Genomic DNA, 15,038 nt, shown 5'->3' with positions numbered 1-15,038 from the left:
GTTTTTTTTCTAAGAGTGATTTTCTCTCAGGACATTGAAATCATGGAAAATTGTCATGTCATCTTAGTGTTACCCAAGAGCAGTCCAAACCAACCTTTATTTTTTTTTTTTCTGAGGCAAGGTCTCACTCTGTCACCCAAGCTAGAGTGCAATAGCACAATCAAGGCTCACCGCAGCCTCAACTTTCTGGGCCTCACAAGTAGCTGGGGCTACAGGTACGTGTGCCACCACACCCAACTAATTTTTTTATTTTTATTTTTTTGTAGAGACAAGGTCTTGCTATCTTGCCTAAGCTGGTCTTGAACTCCTGGACTCAAGCAGTCCTTCACCTTGATCTCCCAAAGCGCTGGGGATTACAGGTGCAAGTCACCACAACCTGACTTCAACCTTTATTTTTCTTTTGTAGATACCTTTGTGTGTGTTTGTTTTGTTTTGTTTTGTTTTTTCCTTTCCCATAGTGATGTTTATATTTCACTGAGTAAGTTTAAAAAAAGATCTTTTTTTGATCTTGCATAGTAGTAAATGAGCCACTTTAGTATGTACATGCCAATCTTTTTTCAACTTTGGGAATTTTGTTGCTGTAGAATTGTTTTTCTTTTCCTAATATTTTTTCACACTCTTACGCTTTTGAAATTTTTATGTCAATTCTTTAGATCTGTTCTCTGTTCTCCTTGTTTTTTGCTCATTATGTTTTTTATCTTTGTATTCTTTTCCCTTAGAATCAATATTTTAAAAAATATGATGCTTCTGTGGGACTGAGGTATAACCATATTGCAGAAGCCCTGTTGTGAAGGGTCAGAGTGTTTACATGGAAGAAGAACCCATCTCAATTGTGCTTTTTGCTCTTTGGCTGCCTGATTTAAACAGTGGTGGGAAATGATATTAAATATGTTTAGAGTGCCCTTTTTATCACTCACCGCTCTTTGAAATGCAGCATATTCACATTTAAAATATTTTATGGCAATGTGTATATACATATGTAGGCAGTAATTTTCATGAGTTAATCTGACGTGATGAAAAATATTTCTTCATATATAATATGCCATTCTGTTGGATTTTTTTTATTTCCTTAATTTGATCCCAGAGGGACTAAACTTATAAAAAAATATTTATATCAGAGAATTTGTGAGATACAACAATACAGAGAAATAATTACAGTCAACTTATCGCAGAGATAGTCATTGTTCACACATGAGTGTATTTTATTCAAGTTCCATTTAATTTTTTTAGTATTAAACTTCTGAGGTTGTAATTAATACTGTTCTAGCTTAATATGTATTTTTCAAATGCTTTTCTCTTAAGATAATGGAAGTAAATGGACAAAACTTTGAGAATATTACATTTGTGAAGGCCCTTGAAATTTTGAGGAATAATACTCATCTTGCACTTACTGTAAAGACCAACATTTTTGGTGAGTTTTGTTGTAAAAGCCTACCATTGTTGTTAATAGAAAGGTCATTACAGTGAAAGGGTAGATAGAAAAATACAAACATTTCTTTGGGTAAGCTACTCTTAGTATCTTTAGTGTTCTAATATGTATTCTAGAATTTTCATTTTTCATTATTTGTTTTTATTATTTTGATAGAATGTAAGTTTTAAAATGTGTGTACATTCAGTTAGTCATTTATTAAATGTATATTGAGCATGTATTGTTTACTATACTGAACTAAACTTAAAATGACCTAAATAAAAACTTAGAAATCTTAATCAGGCCTTTTTCCTCCCAGCTAATGTACAACTCAGTCTATTTCTATTCATTAAGCTAGTTTTCTGAAGTAATGTGAATACCAGATTAGTTGTGTAATGAAAATATATTGAGTAAAGCATTGATTTAAATAATCAGTGAATTACAGATTTTTAATAATAGCATTCTCTACCTTTTTATTTAAAAGTGTTGATTACAATGTATTATATTTTTAATCACATTTATATTTGAATAAAGCAAGGACTAAGTTCATACTTTTAACTAAATCCACTGTTTACCTTTTAAACTTATAGGAAAGATTTACTGTCATTTGGTTTCATAGGATTTTTGCTGAAATTCTGAGGGCAACAGTAAAAACAGTACACCAATTGAAACATCAAAAAAATTTAAGCATCCTTATGAAGTAGGGAGGAAAAAGATTCCTCTAGGTTATTTAGCTTGCAATTTGAGAAGTAAGAGTTGACTTTAAAAGCTGTGCCTTTGGAAAGGAAGTGTGAGTTTTATTGTTTTCACTTTGGCTTCTTCTTATACTGTGCTTAGTCATAACGAAAAATGAAATATTTGGTAGTTTTTTCCTCTTTCTGTTTGAGTCCCTTTAACTCTATCACATTATATTAAATCTAATATACAACTGTCTATTGGCAATTTCCTAATCTGATATTACTTTAGCATGGAATAAATGAGCCTTCAGAATTTTTTGATTTCCTGGAATTTGGACTAGTATCTAGAAATGTCTACTTTTAGGTTAAAGTAAAGGGATTTCAATTTTGAAAAATATGAAAGCAGAATTTGCTCTGTCACTATGGCAGATTATTTAGTCTCTCCAAACTTTAGTTTCTTCAGCTTTATTTTGTGGATTTCTTATAAGGATCTAATACCTTTAGACCCTTTTATACCTGTCACATAATGTCTACTAACTAATACTAAATTTTATGTGTAAAAATATGGAGATGGTGTGATACTAATGTGAACAGAGGCAGAAAAGTAGATTTGAAGGATGCAAAAGCAGGGAAGCCACACCCTCAGAACTCTTTGAGTGGTAAGAAAACAGTTGCCCAACAGAACCCTAGACTGAATGTGATAGTAGGAGTTACATGGTGCTGCAAAAGGGTTCAGCGGTTCTTTCCTTACCCTAGATAGAATGCAGTCAGCCAAGCAAAACACCAAGGAGTATCTCCAAAGGATATGTGTAAAACATTTGTAAAAATGGAGCATTTTTAGTCTGGATGTGATGCCTACAATAAAGTCCTAGTAACTTTGCCATCACCATGAAGTAGATTTGAGCAGTTAAGTTACCTACAAAAAAAGAAGCTGTGACCAAAAAACATTTGTTCAAATGATACTAGAGCAAGTCACACCTGGTCATTTTGTATTGCTTAAAACTGACAGGGATCACCAAGCACAAGGAGAACCAGAATTGTTGAGGAGGCGTGGTGGGGACCTAATAAGCGATTTTACAGATAGAGTCTAGAGAATATACTTAATTTAAAGAAGAGAAGAAAACATTTCTAGAACTCTTTTAAGAACGATTTAAAAATTCATCCCTTGTAACTAAAACAGGATGTTAGGAAAGAAGAAACAACAATCATTGAGAAAGAAGTAACTTTTATGTGACTTTAAAGACAAAGACAAAAACATTCAATAGAAGGAATAGATAATAAAGTTGAGAAAATTTCCCAGACTATAGAACAAAAAGGTAAAATAAAAGTAAGCCTTATTTCAGAAGATCTCAGAGAAAATGTGAAGAAGGTATTTAGGAAATAATAGCAGAGAGTATCCAAGAATGAAAGAAAGCTGTGACTCTTCTAATTCAGAGGGCTTACTGTGATCTGAATAAAATAAATTAAAAAACAACTAAAAGATCTAGACTAAATATAAATAGTAGCTATAAATAGCAGGCAAGCATAAAAATCCAAAAAGGTAGTGAAAAACTACATGATGTAGAACAGAGAGGAAATTGGACCTTGAAGAGGTAAACTGAAGCCACAACTGCACTGAGTCATTTACAAGTACAGAAAAGGCAGCTGAGAGACTGAGCCTCCTTTGACAATAGACTCCCAGTGGGGCAGGTGTGGTGGCTCATACCTGAATCCCAGCACTTTGAGAGGTCAAGGTGGGAGGATTGCTTGAGCCCAGGAGTTCGAGACCAGCCTGAACAACATAGCGAGACCATGTCACTATAAAAAATAAAATAGTTAGCCTGCATCAGTGGTGCATGGCTGTAGACCCAGTTACTTGGGAGGCTAAGGCAGGAGGATTGCCTGAGCCCAGGAGGTTGAAACTGTGGTAAGCATTCTTGGCATCATTATTTCTGATCCATAACCAATATCTGATATTACTGTTTAATGACACTGTAATTGCCTTTACTTACTCTCCTTTCATTTTGTCGTTAACTACTTTTTAAAATTTCATACAGTGATTTTGCTTCATCTGCAAATCACAAGTTTCACAAATTTTTATTTATGATTATATACTCAAGTTCAGTGAGTAAATATAAACCTTTTTCATCTATTAAGTTGCCTTACATACACACTATAGCCAGGGAAAACTGCCCCTTCAAAGATTTCTTGTTGCTCTTAGCAGAAAATTTAAATATGCTAGCAGAGCGTTGTCTGGCTCTTCTCTACCTTGTTCTACAATCATTTTTATTTTCTTGAAATTAGCTTCAACTACAGGGATTTTGAACTTGAGGTTTCTTTTACCTAGAATCATTCATTCTGTCTTTTTTTTTTTTTTTTTTTTGGCCTAGTTAAAATCTGCTCATCTTTCTGATCTTTTCTTACAAGGTGGCTTAAAGGCAATTTTCACTATGTTAGGTAGTTCCTCTTGATTGTTTTCTCTCTGTAGACTGTAAGTTCTACAGCAGGAGGAATAGGCAAGCATTTAGCAAAGTATTTTTTACCATTACCATGTGGTTGAAAAATAAAGTGAAACTTCAAAAATATAGCTTTTCAATCTTACTTGTAAGTTCTTTGGTGTTGTGGGAAACTCTTGCTGTCTTTTATCCCCCAAACAGCAAAAGATCACCCTTCTCTGTGGTTGAGTTTTCAGTGGGCACATTTACACGACTTATAGCCCTTTTTTGTAAATAAAGGTACAGAGTACATAGCTCAGTACTCCACCTGATAATATGCTGACTGGTTTTGCAGCTCATGTGGCTAAAGACCTTTAAGTCCGTTTTCAAGAATATGCAGCCACCATTTCTCTCTAATTCATACTTCTCCAGGTATATCTAGATACACAGATTTATCTTTGCCTGATCCCAGGGAGTTATACCCATTCTCACAAGGTGAAAATTGGGTCTAGGCAGAGATATCTAGACAGGCAGTTCCCCACATGTACCTGCACCCTCATTAAGGATGAAGCCATTCACCAGACTTAGAGTTGATAGAAAAGGATCTAAGATATGATTAGTTGTTTACTTCAGATCACTGTAGTGAATGTTTATAAACTGCTTATGAGTGATAGAAGCATCATAATTGTGACCTTGAGTAAGTTGTTATATATTACCAAAGTTAGTACTGTTTCTGGTATTTTTCTTTTTAAAAAAAGGCCAGCGAGCCGGGCTCGGTGACTCAGCCTGTAATCCTGTGCCTTTGGGAGGCTGAGGTGAGTGGATTGCCTGAGCCCGCGGGTTCGAGACCCACCTGGGCAGCAAGACCTCATCTCTACAATAAATCCAAAAATCAGCCAGGCGTGGTAGCGCATGCCTGTAATTCCGGCTACTCGGAAGCCTGAGGCGGAAGGATCGCCGGAGACCAGCAGGTCGAGACTGCGATGGCTGGGAGCAGCCACTGCACTCCAGTCTGGGCTACAGAGTGAGACTCCAACTCAAAAAAAAAAAAAAAAAAAGGCCAGCAGAGCCTTCTCATCTTTTTAAATTACTAAATTGTGTAAAACTGAGCTTGGCTATAGTAGTTATATTTCACCTCAAGTGACATACGCTGTTGTCCTTCAGTGTACGCAGGTTCTAGGACCCTCACTCCGTGTACACCAAAATTTATGCATACCCGGGTCCACAGTTGACTCTTCAGAGCCATGCATGGGTTTTGCATTCTGAGAATACTGTATTTTCAATCCACATTTGGTTAGGAGAAAGCTGCATGTAAGTGGACCTGCATAGTTCAAACCTATGTTGTTCAAGGGTGGGCTGTAGAAGAATAGCATAATAATAGAATCTGAATATCTATTTATACAAAATTAGTTCATTACCAGCTATATTACTTATTACTGAAATAGGAACTTGGATTTTTCTTTTCTTTCTGTTTAAAAACAGAAATGAAGCCTTGCTATGTTGCCTAGATTGGTCTCAGAACTCCTGACTTCAAGCGATCCTCTCACCTCAGTTTCCCAAAGTGCTGGGATTGCAAGTGTAGCCACCATGCCTGGCTAGGAGCCTGGACTTTGCAAACATGCCTGCAGCTTGCCCACTTCCTTTCCATTTTCCCCAGTGACTTCATTTTATCACTGTTGTACAACATGAGAAGTATAGTTAGGTATAAAAATTGAAGAAATGAAGTAGATGTAGCTGATAAAGGATGGGCATAAATTTGATGTTTAATTGAAAGGGACGTGAAAGTCCAAGTAATAGAAAGTGACTGTATTTATCCTTAAAATTTGTTGTTGGTATTAAAAAAACCTTCTAAAGAGAAGAAAGAAATGACAGTTTTGTTTATTTATTTCCACAGTGTTCAAAGAGTTACTTAGTAGGACTGAACAAGAGAAATCTGGTGTTCCTCATATTCCCAAAATTGCTGAAAAAAAAAGTAATCGCCATTCTATCCAGGATGTACCAGGAGATATTGAACAGACATCACAGGAGAAAGGAAATAAGAAAGTTAAAGCAAATACTGTCTCAGGTGGAAGAAACAAAATCAGGAAAATTTTGGATAGAACACGATTTAGTATCTTGCCTCCAAAACTATTTAGGTAGGTAATGTCAACTCTAGTCATGTAGGAATTTTCATATTGACTGTAAAGTTTTTATTTACAGGGGTGGGAGGTTTGGGTAAGTTTTGCTTTTTTATACAACTAGTACATTATAAGATCTCCAAGCTGTACATGAGTAAGAAAGAGTAAATTCTGAACTTCTTATTAATTTCATGAAATTACCACTGTTAGAGTATATAATCTTTCATTAGCATTAATTATTTTGAATTTTGGAAGACTGTCAGTTTTTTTTATATATTTTTGGTCCAATTTCAGTCTCCTGATCTGCAAATTTGGACACTTTAAATCTTGGGATACATTTGTGGCTACTAATTTTTTGTTGTTTTTGTTGTTTGTTTGTTTTAATCTTTTCCTTTTGGCACCATTTATTCCCCCCCTGAATTCTTAAGCTGAACTTTTTAATCAAAACTATTTTCTGTTTCCAAAATGTGATATTACCGAAACTGAGAAATAATTGAAGATTTTAAATGTAAATTAAGATCTGTAAAATACTAGTGGAATCAGTCCACTCAAGTGTCATAATTGGAGATGACTCTTGTATATATTATATCTGTGTATATTTTACTTTATCAACTTCCTGAAGCAGTTACAAAAGTTCTAATCAAGTACAGTATAATACAATAGCACATATTAGGCACTCAATATTTGATGAATATGTTAAGATAGTAAATAAGTCATTGAAAGAAATAAAGCATGTTCAAACAAAGCATATTCAAAGAAAATACTTATTTGGCTCCTGAAAATTCCTGACACTGTTCTAGGTGATAGTGACAGAGGTGAAAAGAGATAGTCTCTACTTTTAAGGAATTCATATTAGAAACCCTTATTCTCCACATATTTTTGCTAAGCCAGAGACTGAAAGATGAATCGAGCAAGTTTTTTGTCCTCCAAGAGTTGATAAGTCTAAAAGGGAAAACAGGCAAATAGTAAATTTTCACATACAAGTTGTTGATAAATGTTTTTATTTTTTATTTTTATTTATTTATTTATTTTTTGAGTTGGAGTCTCACTCTGTCGCCCAGACTGGAGTGCAGTGGCCACTCCCGGCCACCGCAGCCTCGACCTGCTGGACTCCAGCGATCCTTCTGCCTCAGCCTTCCAAGTAGCTGGAACTACAGGCGCGTGCTACCACGCCTGGCTAATTTTTAATTTATTGTAGAGATGAGGTCTCGCCAAGTTGCCCAGGCAGGTCTCGAACCCGCGGGCTCAGGAATGTTTTTATTTGTACAGAGGCAAGCACAAATTTATTAGGTTTAATAAACTGTGTGCACCTAAAGATGAAGAGATAGAAGTAGCTAAGAGCTACATTATGAAGGATTTGAATATATTATACTAACGATATAGACTTCATCATGTCATGATAGGGGGCCATAAGAAGTCATGTGATTTTTGTAAGATTTGTTCTCTTAGGAAGACCTCTGATAACTATGTTAGTGGTTTGAGGTTGTGGGTGCAGCACAGTGTAGTAGTGATAGCAGGAAGACCAATTGGGGGGAACTTGGAAATCATTGTCACCTCTCGTGTTGTTATAGCTATTTAAAAATATTTTTCTGATAGTTAAAAATCTCGAGGGCTGGGCGCGGTGGCTCAAGTCTGTAATCCCAGCACTGTGGGAGGCCTAAGTGAGAGGATTGCCTGAGCCCACAGTTTCGAGAACCACCTGGGCAACTTGGCAAGACCTCATCTCTATGATGAATCAAAAAATTAGCCTCATGTGGTAGCACGCGCCTGTAGTTCCGGCTACTTGGAAGGCTGAGGCAGAAGGATCGCCTGAGACTAGCAGGTTGACTCTGGGGTGGCCGTGAGCATGCCACTGTACTCCAACCTGGGCTAAGAGTGAGATTCCAACTCAAAAAATAAAAATAAAAATAAAATGTATGAATTATTTTTTTTAAATCTCAAAGATTTTTTTAGTGTATTTTCCTGAGTTCTTATTTTTAGTCAGGGAAATACATTAACTCTTCATTCAAATTGGAACTCACAGAAGATTGAAGCATCCTAAGCTTTATTCTTAATTTCACTGATTTTTAGAAAGTTTGTTACTCATTCTTTTCTGAGTGACTGCGTTCCTTGAGGCAAACCACTCCTCAGGAGGCAGTGCCCCGTGTTCCACTTCCAGAAACCCCAGTGGCTTTTGTTTGGAATACATATATCTCCTTTAACTACTTCTCATTCTGACCAGTGGCACAGTTATGACATGTGTCATCTAAAACCAGAAAACACTGTAATTGTAATTCACTCCAGCTTGTTAGTGTCACATTTCAACCAGCTATACTCATGTTTCAGACAGCTAAATCAATATCTCATCTCCACATTATCCTTTAGATACTGGTAATTAGCTACTTGGATTATATCTTTGGTTACAGCAGGAGGTATAGAAATAGAGGTCACCAGGAATCAACAGAAGAGTATTTTCAAGCACTGTAACTTTATATTAGTGCCCCCAAAAAAGAGAAGTAGTATACGGGGTAATAGTTGTACTTAAACTCAGAAGATATTTTTTTTAATTTAATTTTTTTTTACTTACTAGTCAACAGCATTGATTGAGTCTCTTGCTTTGTCCCAACAGAGAAGCTGTTAGCTATGAAAATAAGCATTAATAAAATGTTGTATTTCAGGAGTCCGTATTAGCCTGGCTGTGTCTTCTGAACATGTTTCAATGAAGTAAAATGCTAACCATCTCAGCCACATAAATACTAAAAAAATATTATTTTAGTATAAGTCATAAAGGTTTCTGGAGCCTGTGTTGTGGGGAGAGCTGATTTGACATTTTACATGTCAGACTGACCAGTTTGCATTTTTGAGAATGTATCTTATGTTTCTTGGCTCTTTGAAGTGAATTCAGACAGTTCCTTTGCTACACGAAAGTATACTATCCTTGTGGATAAAATCACTAAAACTTCAATAGAATAATAGGCAGATGAATTAGATGTTCCATATTGATATTAATGTAGGATATACAGTTTTATACAGAATACCATTTGTTTCATTGGAAATTGACAAAGAGAATAATCAGGGCCAAAATTGATAGTGTAAGATAGATAATAAGCTTAGACTGGTGTAATATAAAGTGATGAAATCTTTTAATTATGAGCTTAAAAAATGGACATATTTTTTGATTCAGGAATTTCATTTCTAACAATATTAGATGAAGATTATTATGTGTAGATACTTTTAGTTGTTTTATCTATAATAAAACAAAATTGGAATCACCCTAAATGTCCAACTACAGGGATTAGTCAGATAAATTGTGGTATACATCACAAAAATGGCTAGAAGGAAAAATAACAAAATATTGATTGTGGTTTTTCTTCCTTGCCTTCTGTATTTTGTAGATTTTTTATTGTGAATATTCATTATTTTTAATTGAAAAAAATTCTAATGAGTTTAGTTCCACAATTTTTGAGCATCTCCAGAAATTGTTGGAAGTTTGTTACTCTTTGGAAGTTTGAGGCACCAAGAACAGAGATTTGATCTCTGCCTTTAGTAGCATTCTCTTTTGTAACAGTAGGGAATGAGTTGTCCTAGAAATACTATAAGAAATGTCTGCATCTGTGAGAGGAGCAAACAACAAATATAAGGAAGGAACAAAAACTTGAGATAAGGCTAGATCATTCCAAAATCCCAAACCTAAATAATGACACAGCAGTATAGTTTTTATTGACCTAAGAAAATTTCACATTTCAATCAATCTGTTTTCCTTCTTTACAAAAATCACTCCGTATTTATTTGTTTGTTTATTTATTTGTCACATTTATTTATTTAATGTTAATCATTGCAACAGTCCCAGAAATAAATTGCCTTGCTTGCTTATCAGGAATTACTCCTTCCTCCTCATTTTTTGTCAACATACTATGATTTTAATATTGGAATTTTTTTTATTTGCATATTGATGATATGTGACCTTTTTAGTTTCACAATATGAAACTAAGTATTTTTATTCTAAATAAGTTTATTGGGGACATATTAAGGAATTTTTCAAAACTATCTTGTTTCTGTGTATTCTAAGTAAATTTAGTATTGAAAAATTATTGAGGAATTTTTCAAAACTATCTTGTTTCTGTTATTGCATCACCTTTTCAGGAGACTGTTTTGGTAAGGAATTACATGATTATTTGCCAATGGCTTTATAATTCAGCTTTCAAGCAAGCATGGATATTTTCCCAATTAAATAGTGTTTCATTCATATCATAGCATGGATTGTACATGACAGCATAGTTTTCATTTATATACCTCACACCTTAACCACCATGAATTTGTAGCCAGCTTTACATATTCATAGCTGTATAATGTTGTATCTATTGACATTAAGAAGCAGAAGTGATGTTAAATAGCATCAGTAAGAGATATAAGGACTTTGGTATCTCACGCACTTCTCTTAGTCTCTTTAGTGAATTCCAGCTTGCAACTGATACAGTTAATTCCCTTCAATAGAAAGTTATAACTTTTAAACATTTTTTATTATTTACTTATTTATTTTTAGTCAAGATTTCATTCTGTTGCCTAGGCTGGAGTGCAATGGCACAATCACAGCCCACTGCAGCCTCTAACTCCTGGGCTCAGGTGAAGGTGATCCTTCTTCCTCTGCCTCCTGAGTAGCTGGGACAACAGGCGTGTACCACTATTCTTAGCTAATTTTTTTTTCATTTTTTTGTAGAGACAAGATCTCTCACTATGTGCCTAGGCTGATCTTGAACTCCTGGGCTCAAGCAATCCTCCTGGCTTCACAAAGTGCTAAGATTACAGGCGTGAGCCACCATGCCCAGCTCTTCAATATAAGTTGACTAAAATAAATATTTCTCTTTTCTAGGTTTGTACTGTTCTCATTTTACTTTTTTGGTAAAAGTGCTTTAGTCTCTTCCTAGAAATAAAGATTCTATTGTCCTGTTTACTAAAACATTCACCCACATTACCTAATTTAATCCTTTCAGTAGTCCTGGGGTATAGATAGTATTGTTGGCATTTACAGATGAAAAAAACCAAGACCCAGAAAGAGAAAGAAAGTTGCCTGCAGTTAAGCAGCTAATAACCCAAGTCTATTTGACATCAGAGCTTGCTCTTGAAACACTTATCTTTGTTTTCTTCCATATCTTTATGCTTTTCCCTTATTATTCAGCTCTCTCTCATGTCCAGGCCCTCTATTCCTTGTCTGAGTATTAACAGTCCTTTAGTGTTTTATTTAATAGTCTAGCTCTCCATCTTGCATAGTTTATTCTAATCTGCCTAAATCCTATCTTTTACTTCTAACATATTCTCAGTGTATTCCATATCATTCATTTACATGACTAGACCTTAATTGTTTTCACAATAGGTAAGTATTCTGTGATACTACTGTTTGTATGTATACCAAGTGCTAGGCAGAATGCTGCATCAGATGCATATAGATGGGAATTAATATTAACTGAAAGCATTAGTTTTAACATAAATACAACCCTTAAAAGTAGTAGCTGGTTACTTATGTTGATGGAAATTTGTTTTTCATTATGTTTTTGTAGGACTACTTTACTTTAAAATTGAGCTAATATTTTGGGGTATCTAAAACTTAAGTGGCAATGTTTGTTTCTTTGTTTTTATTTTTTCTCTTAGGTGGATTTAAAGTTGCCTATGTGACACTTTTAAAATATTTTAAAGGAAGAGTATTTTGTTTACTTAAATAACTAGACTTGAGAGACCACTGAGAAATAATGTACCCTTAGGATAAACTTTAGAGTCTACAATTTTTTTTAATTCTGTTTTCTTTTCTGATCCTTCTTTTTCTTCTGTGCTTGAAAACTTCTCTTACTTTACCACTTGAACTTGTCCCCATTGTTATCTACAACGGCCATATTTTGGAGGTTTGAATTACACTCAACTCCATCCTTTGCATAGAGAGTTACCAAGATTTTCTAGAGGAAGGGAGAAAGAACACATTGTTATGGCGAGGCTATGCATTGTTGGATACATATATTAATGTCCACTGAAGCAGGCAAATTTCAAGGACTCCCTAAACACTCAGGTTCAATTTCTCTCCCAAAACCAGTAGAAACTAAATGTGACTATTTTATCATGATGTAATAGAATTACTTAGATGCCAAATTAAGATATATTTTAATGTAATTGTTAAAAACCTACTTTAATGCCATTTTTATCATTACAGTTGCTATTTTTTTTAATTACTGTAATATTTAATTGCTAAATCACTACTTTGAGTTGATTCTGTTATGCCTTAACATGCGGAGAACAGGAGCATTTTCTATTTAAGTACCCCCAAATACTTTAAAGTGAAAAATTACTTTCTTTTGAAGTGATGGAGGCCCAAGCCAATCACAAGATGACAGCATTGTGGGAACGAGGCACTGTAGGCACAGTGTGGCTATAATGCCTATTCCTGGAACACTCTCATCTAGCAGTCCCGATCTTCTGCAGCCTACTACCAGCATGCTAGATTTTTCCAATCCTTCAGGTAATTTTTATATATGATTTTATATAGCCATATTGGTACCAAATGAAAAAATGGATGGTTGAGCCTTGTGCTACAAATAGAGAAAGAGAAATTCTCTTCTCTCACCTCTAGGGTATGGCTTGATGGAAAAAGCTAACGGGAGGTTATATCTTTTTTCTGTGAATTTGAAAGGTATTTCCTCTAAAATGAAACAGAAGGACATAAAATAGAGACTCTGTCTACCACAGATTTAGAAATCTTTTGTTAATTCTAATCTGAGCAATGTAATGAAAGCAGACATTTCTCAGCAAAAAAGTCATGTTACCCAGGGTGTGGAAAAGAATAAGGCAGATCTTTTTTATTTAAGTGGCTTCACTTAATCTTCCTATGTTGCATACAGAAATGTGTTGGTAATTTTCTAAAAGCACTGATTTTCCCTTCAACACCTGAAGCTAAAGTTACTTACTGTATTTGTTATGTATTGTTCCCGAAGTTACTGTATTTGTCATATATTGTTACCACAGTATTATAGCATTTTTTAAATTGTTTTTTAGACTTTAAGTGTGGGATGTCAGGTTAATTTTTTTGCATCTGTTCATGCTCAGAGATAGAAATTGTCAATTATAAAATCTAAAATATTGTTACAGGGAAGAAAACCTTTGACTTTGAAGAATTAATTATACATTACTTGAAAAGATTCGAGATGGATTTCAATAAAAGACCAATTAAAAACTGAAATGTATAATTGGATTCAAGGAAAGGTAGAAAATAAAGGTTTCTACAAAGATTAGGATAGTTCTGATTCAGCTTCAGTTTTGACTCTGAAGTTCCTAGCAGATATTGTTAAAAGGAAACAAACTCAGTTACATTAAGTCTCAGTATTAAAAAAGAAGGAAACATAAGTATAGTAGTAAAGTTCATGTTTTTTTATGGCAACTTAAATAAAAATCTCAGGGCATATCATAAAAAGTTTAGTTAAGGGCATTCTGCACATTGTTTCTTCCTTTTTATTTTAGTTGCCACTTAACCACAAGAGAGATTTCTAAATACGATAATCTGTTTTGACATATCCCATTCTCTACATGAATACCAATGTTCTTTCTAGAACAGATTTTTTTAATGAGTCATTACTTTGCTTAGACATATTTAGTGATTTCTGTGTTAGTATAGGTTTAGTCATGAGATAGAAACCACTCTAGTTATTTGGTAAGGATTGTTACCAAGGTAACTAACTACCTGAAAGTAAAAAAGGAGGCACTAAGTTTTCACGGGGATAGGAAAACTGCAAACTGGATCCAGTTTCTGGTACATGAAAGAAATGTACCAGGGTGAAAAAGTGTTGTTGAGATGAACCACCTTTCTAGCCTTTTGTTCTCCCCACTATTACTTTATCCCTCCTTCCTGAAAATGGAATGTACCTTTGCCCATGTTGTCACCTGTGGTTCTCTCCCTGCATATCCAGTGAACTTTTTCTTATTTATCATTGCTGAACTCAAATGTTACCTCATCTGGGAAGCCTATCTCCCTCTGCTGCAGAGTCAGTCTCTTCTTTTTCAACATGTTTTCAGCATGTTTTTTGGGGTTTTTTTTTTTTTCGTTAATCAGTATTTTTTATTATGGTTTTGTGGGGTACAGTTAAGGGTTAGGTGTACAATTACGTTTCATTCAGGCACCCTATTGATAAGAGGTGTTTTCCCATCCCCCGACAGATATTTGCTACTGTTAATCCCATCCCCCTCCCCCCCATAGTTTCCCAGTACCGTCAGTCATTTTCTTATAGTATTGCATTGGATGTTCAAGGTCCATTATATGAGTGAGAACATGTGATATTCGGATCTTTGTTTCTGTGAGAGGTCACTCAGTATTATAGACTCTAGTTCCATCCAGGTTGCTGCGAAATTCATGGTTTTGTTCTTTTTTATGGCTGCGTAGTATTCCATCATGTATATGTACCACATTTTT

General features: G+C 34.8%; 1 protein-coding gene across 5 annotated transcripts in view; it reads left to right on the top strand.

Annotated features, from left to right (window-relative positions):
• Positions 1 to 15,038, top strand: part of RAPGEF6 (Rap guanine nucleotide exchange factor 6) — a 200,796-nt gene that overhangs the window by 134,505 nt on the left and 51,253 nt on the right. For all 5 annotated transcript variants that reach the window (XM_008061751.1, XM_008061753.1, XM_008061749.1 and 2 more), the window contains exons 15-17: positions 1,303 to 1,411; positions 6,394 to 6,634; positions 12,940 to 13,097. In XM_008061751.1, the coding sequence (XP_008059942.1) occupies positions 1,303 to 1,411; positions 6,394 to 6,634; positions 12,940 to 13,097 (508 nt within the window). The remainder of the gene's footprint in view (positions 1 to 1,302; positions 1,412 to 6,393; positions 6,635 to 12,939; positions 13,098 to 15,038) is intronic.

Source organism: Carlito syrichta, unplaced genomic scaffold (genome assembly GCF_000164805.1).
Source record: "Carlito syrichta isolate Samal-C Ts95f unplaced genomic scaffold, Tarsius_syrichta-2.0.1 Scaffold305570, whole genome shotgun sequence".
Taxonomy (NCBI): domain Eukaryota; kingdom Metazoa; phylum Chordata; class Mammalia; order Primates; family Tarsiidae; genus Carlito; species Carlito syrichta.
This window is presented reverse-complemented; position numbering and strand designations above follow the sequence as displayed.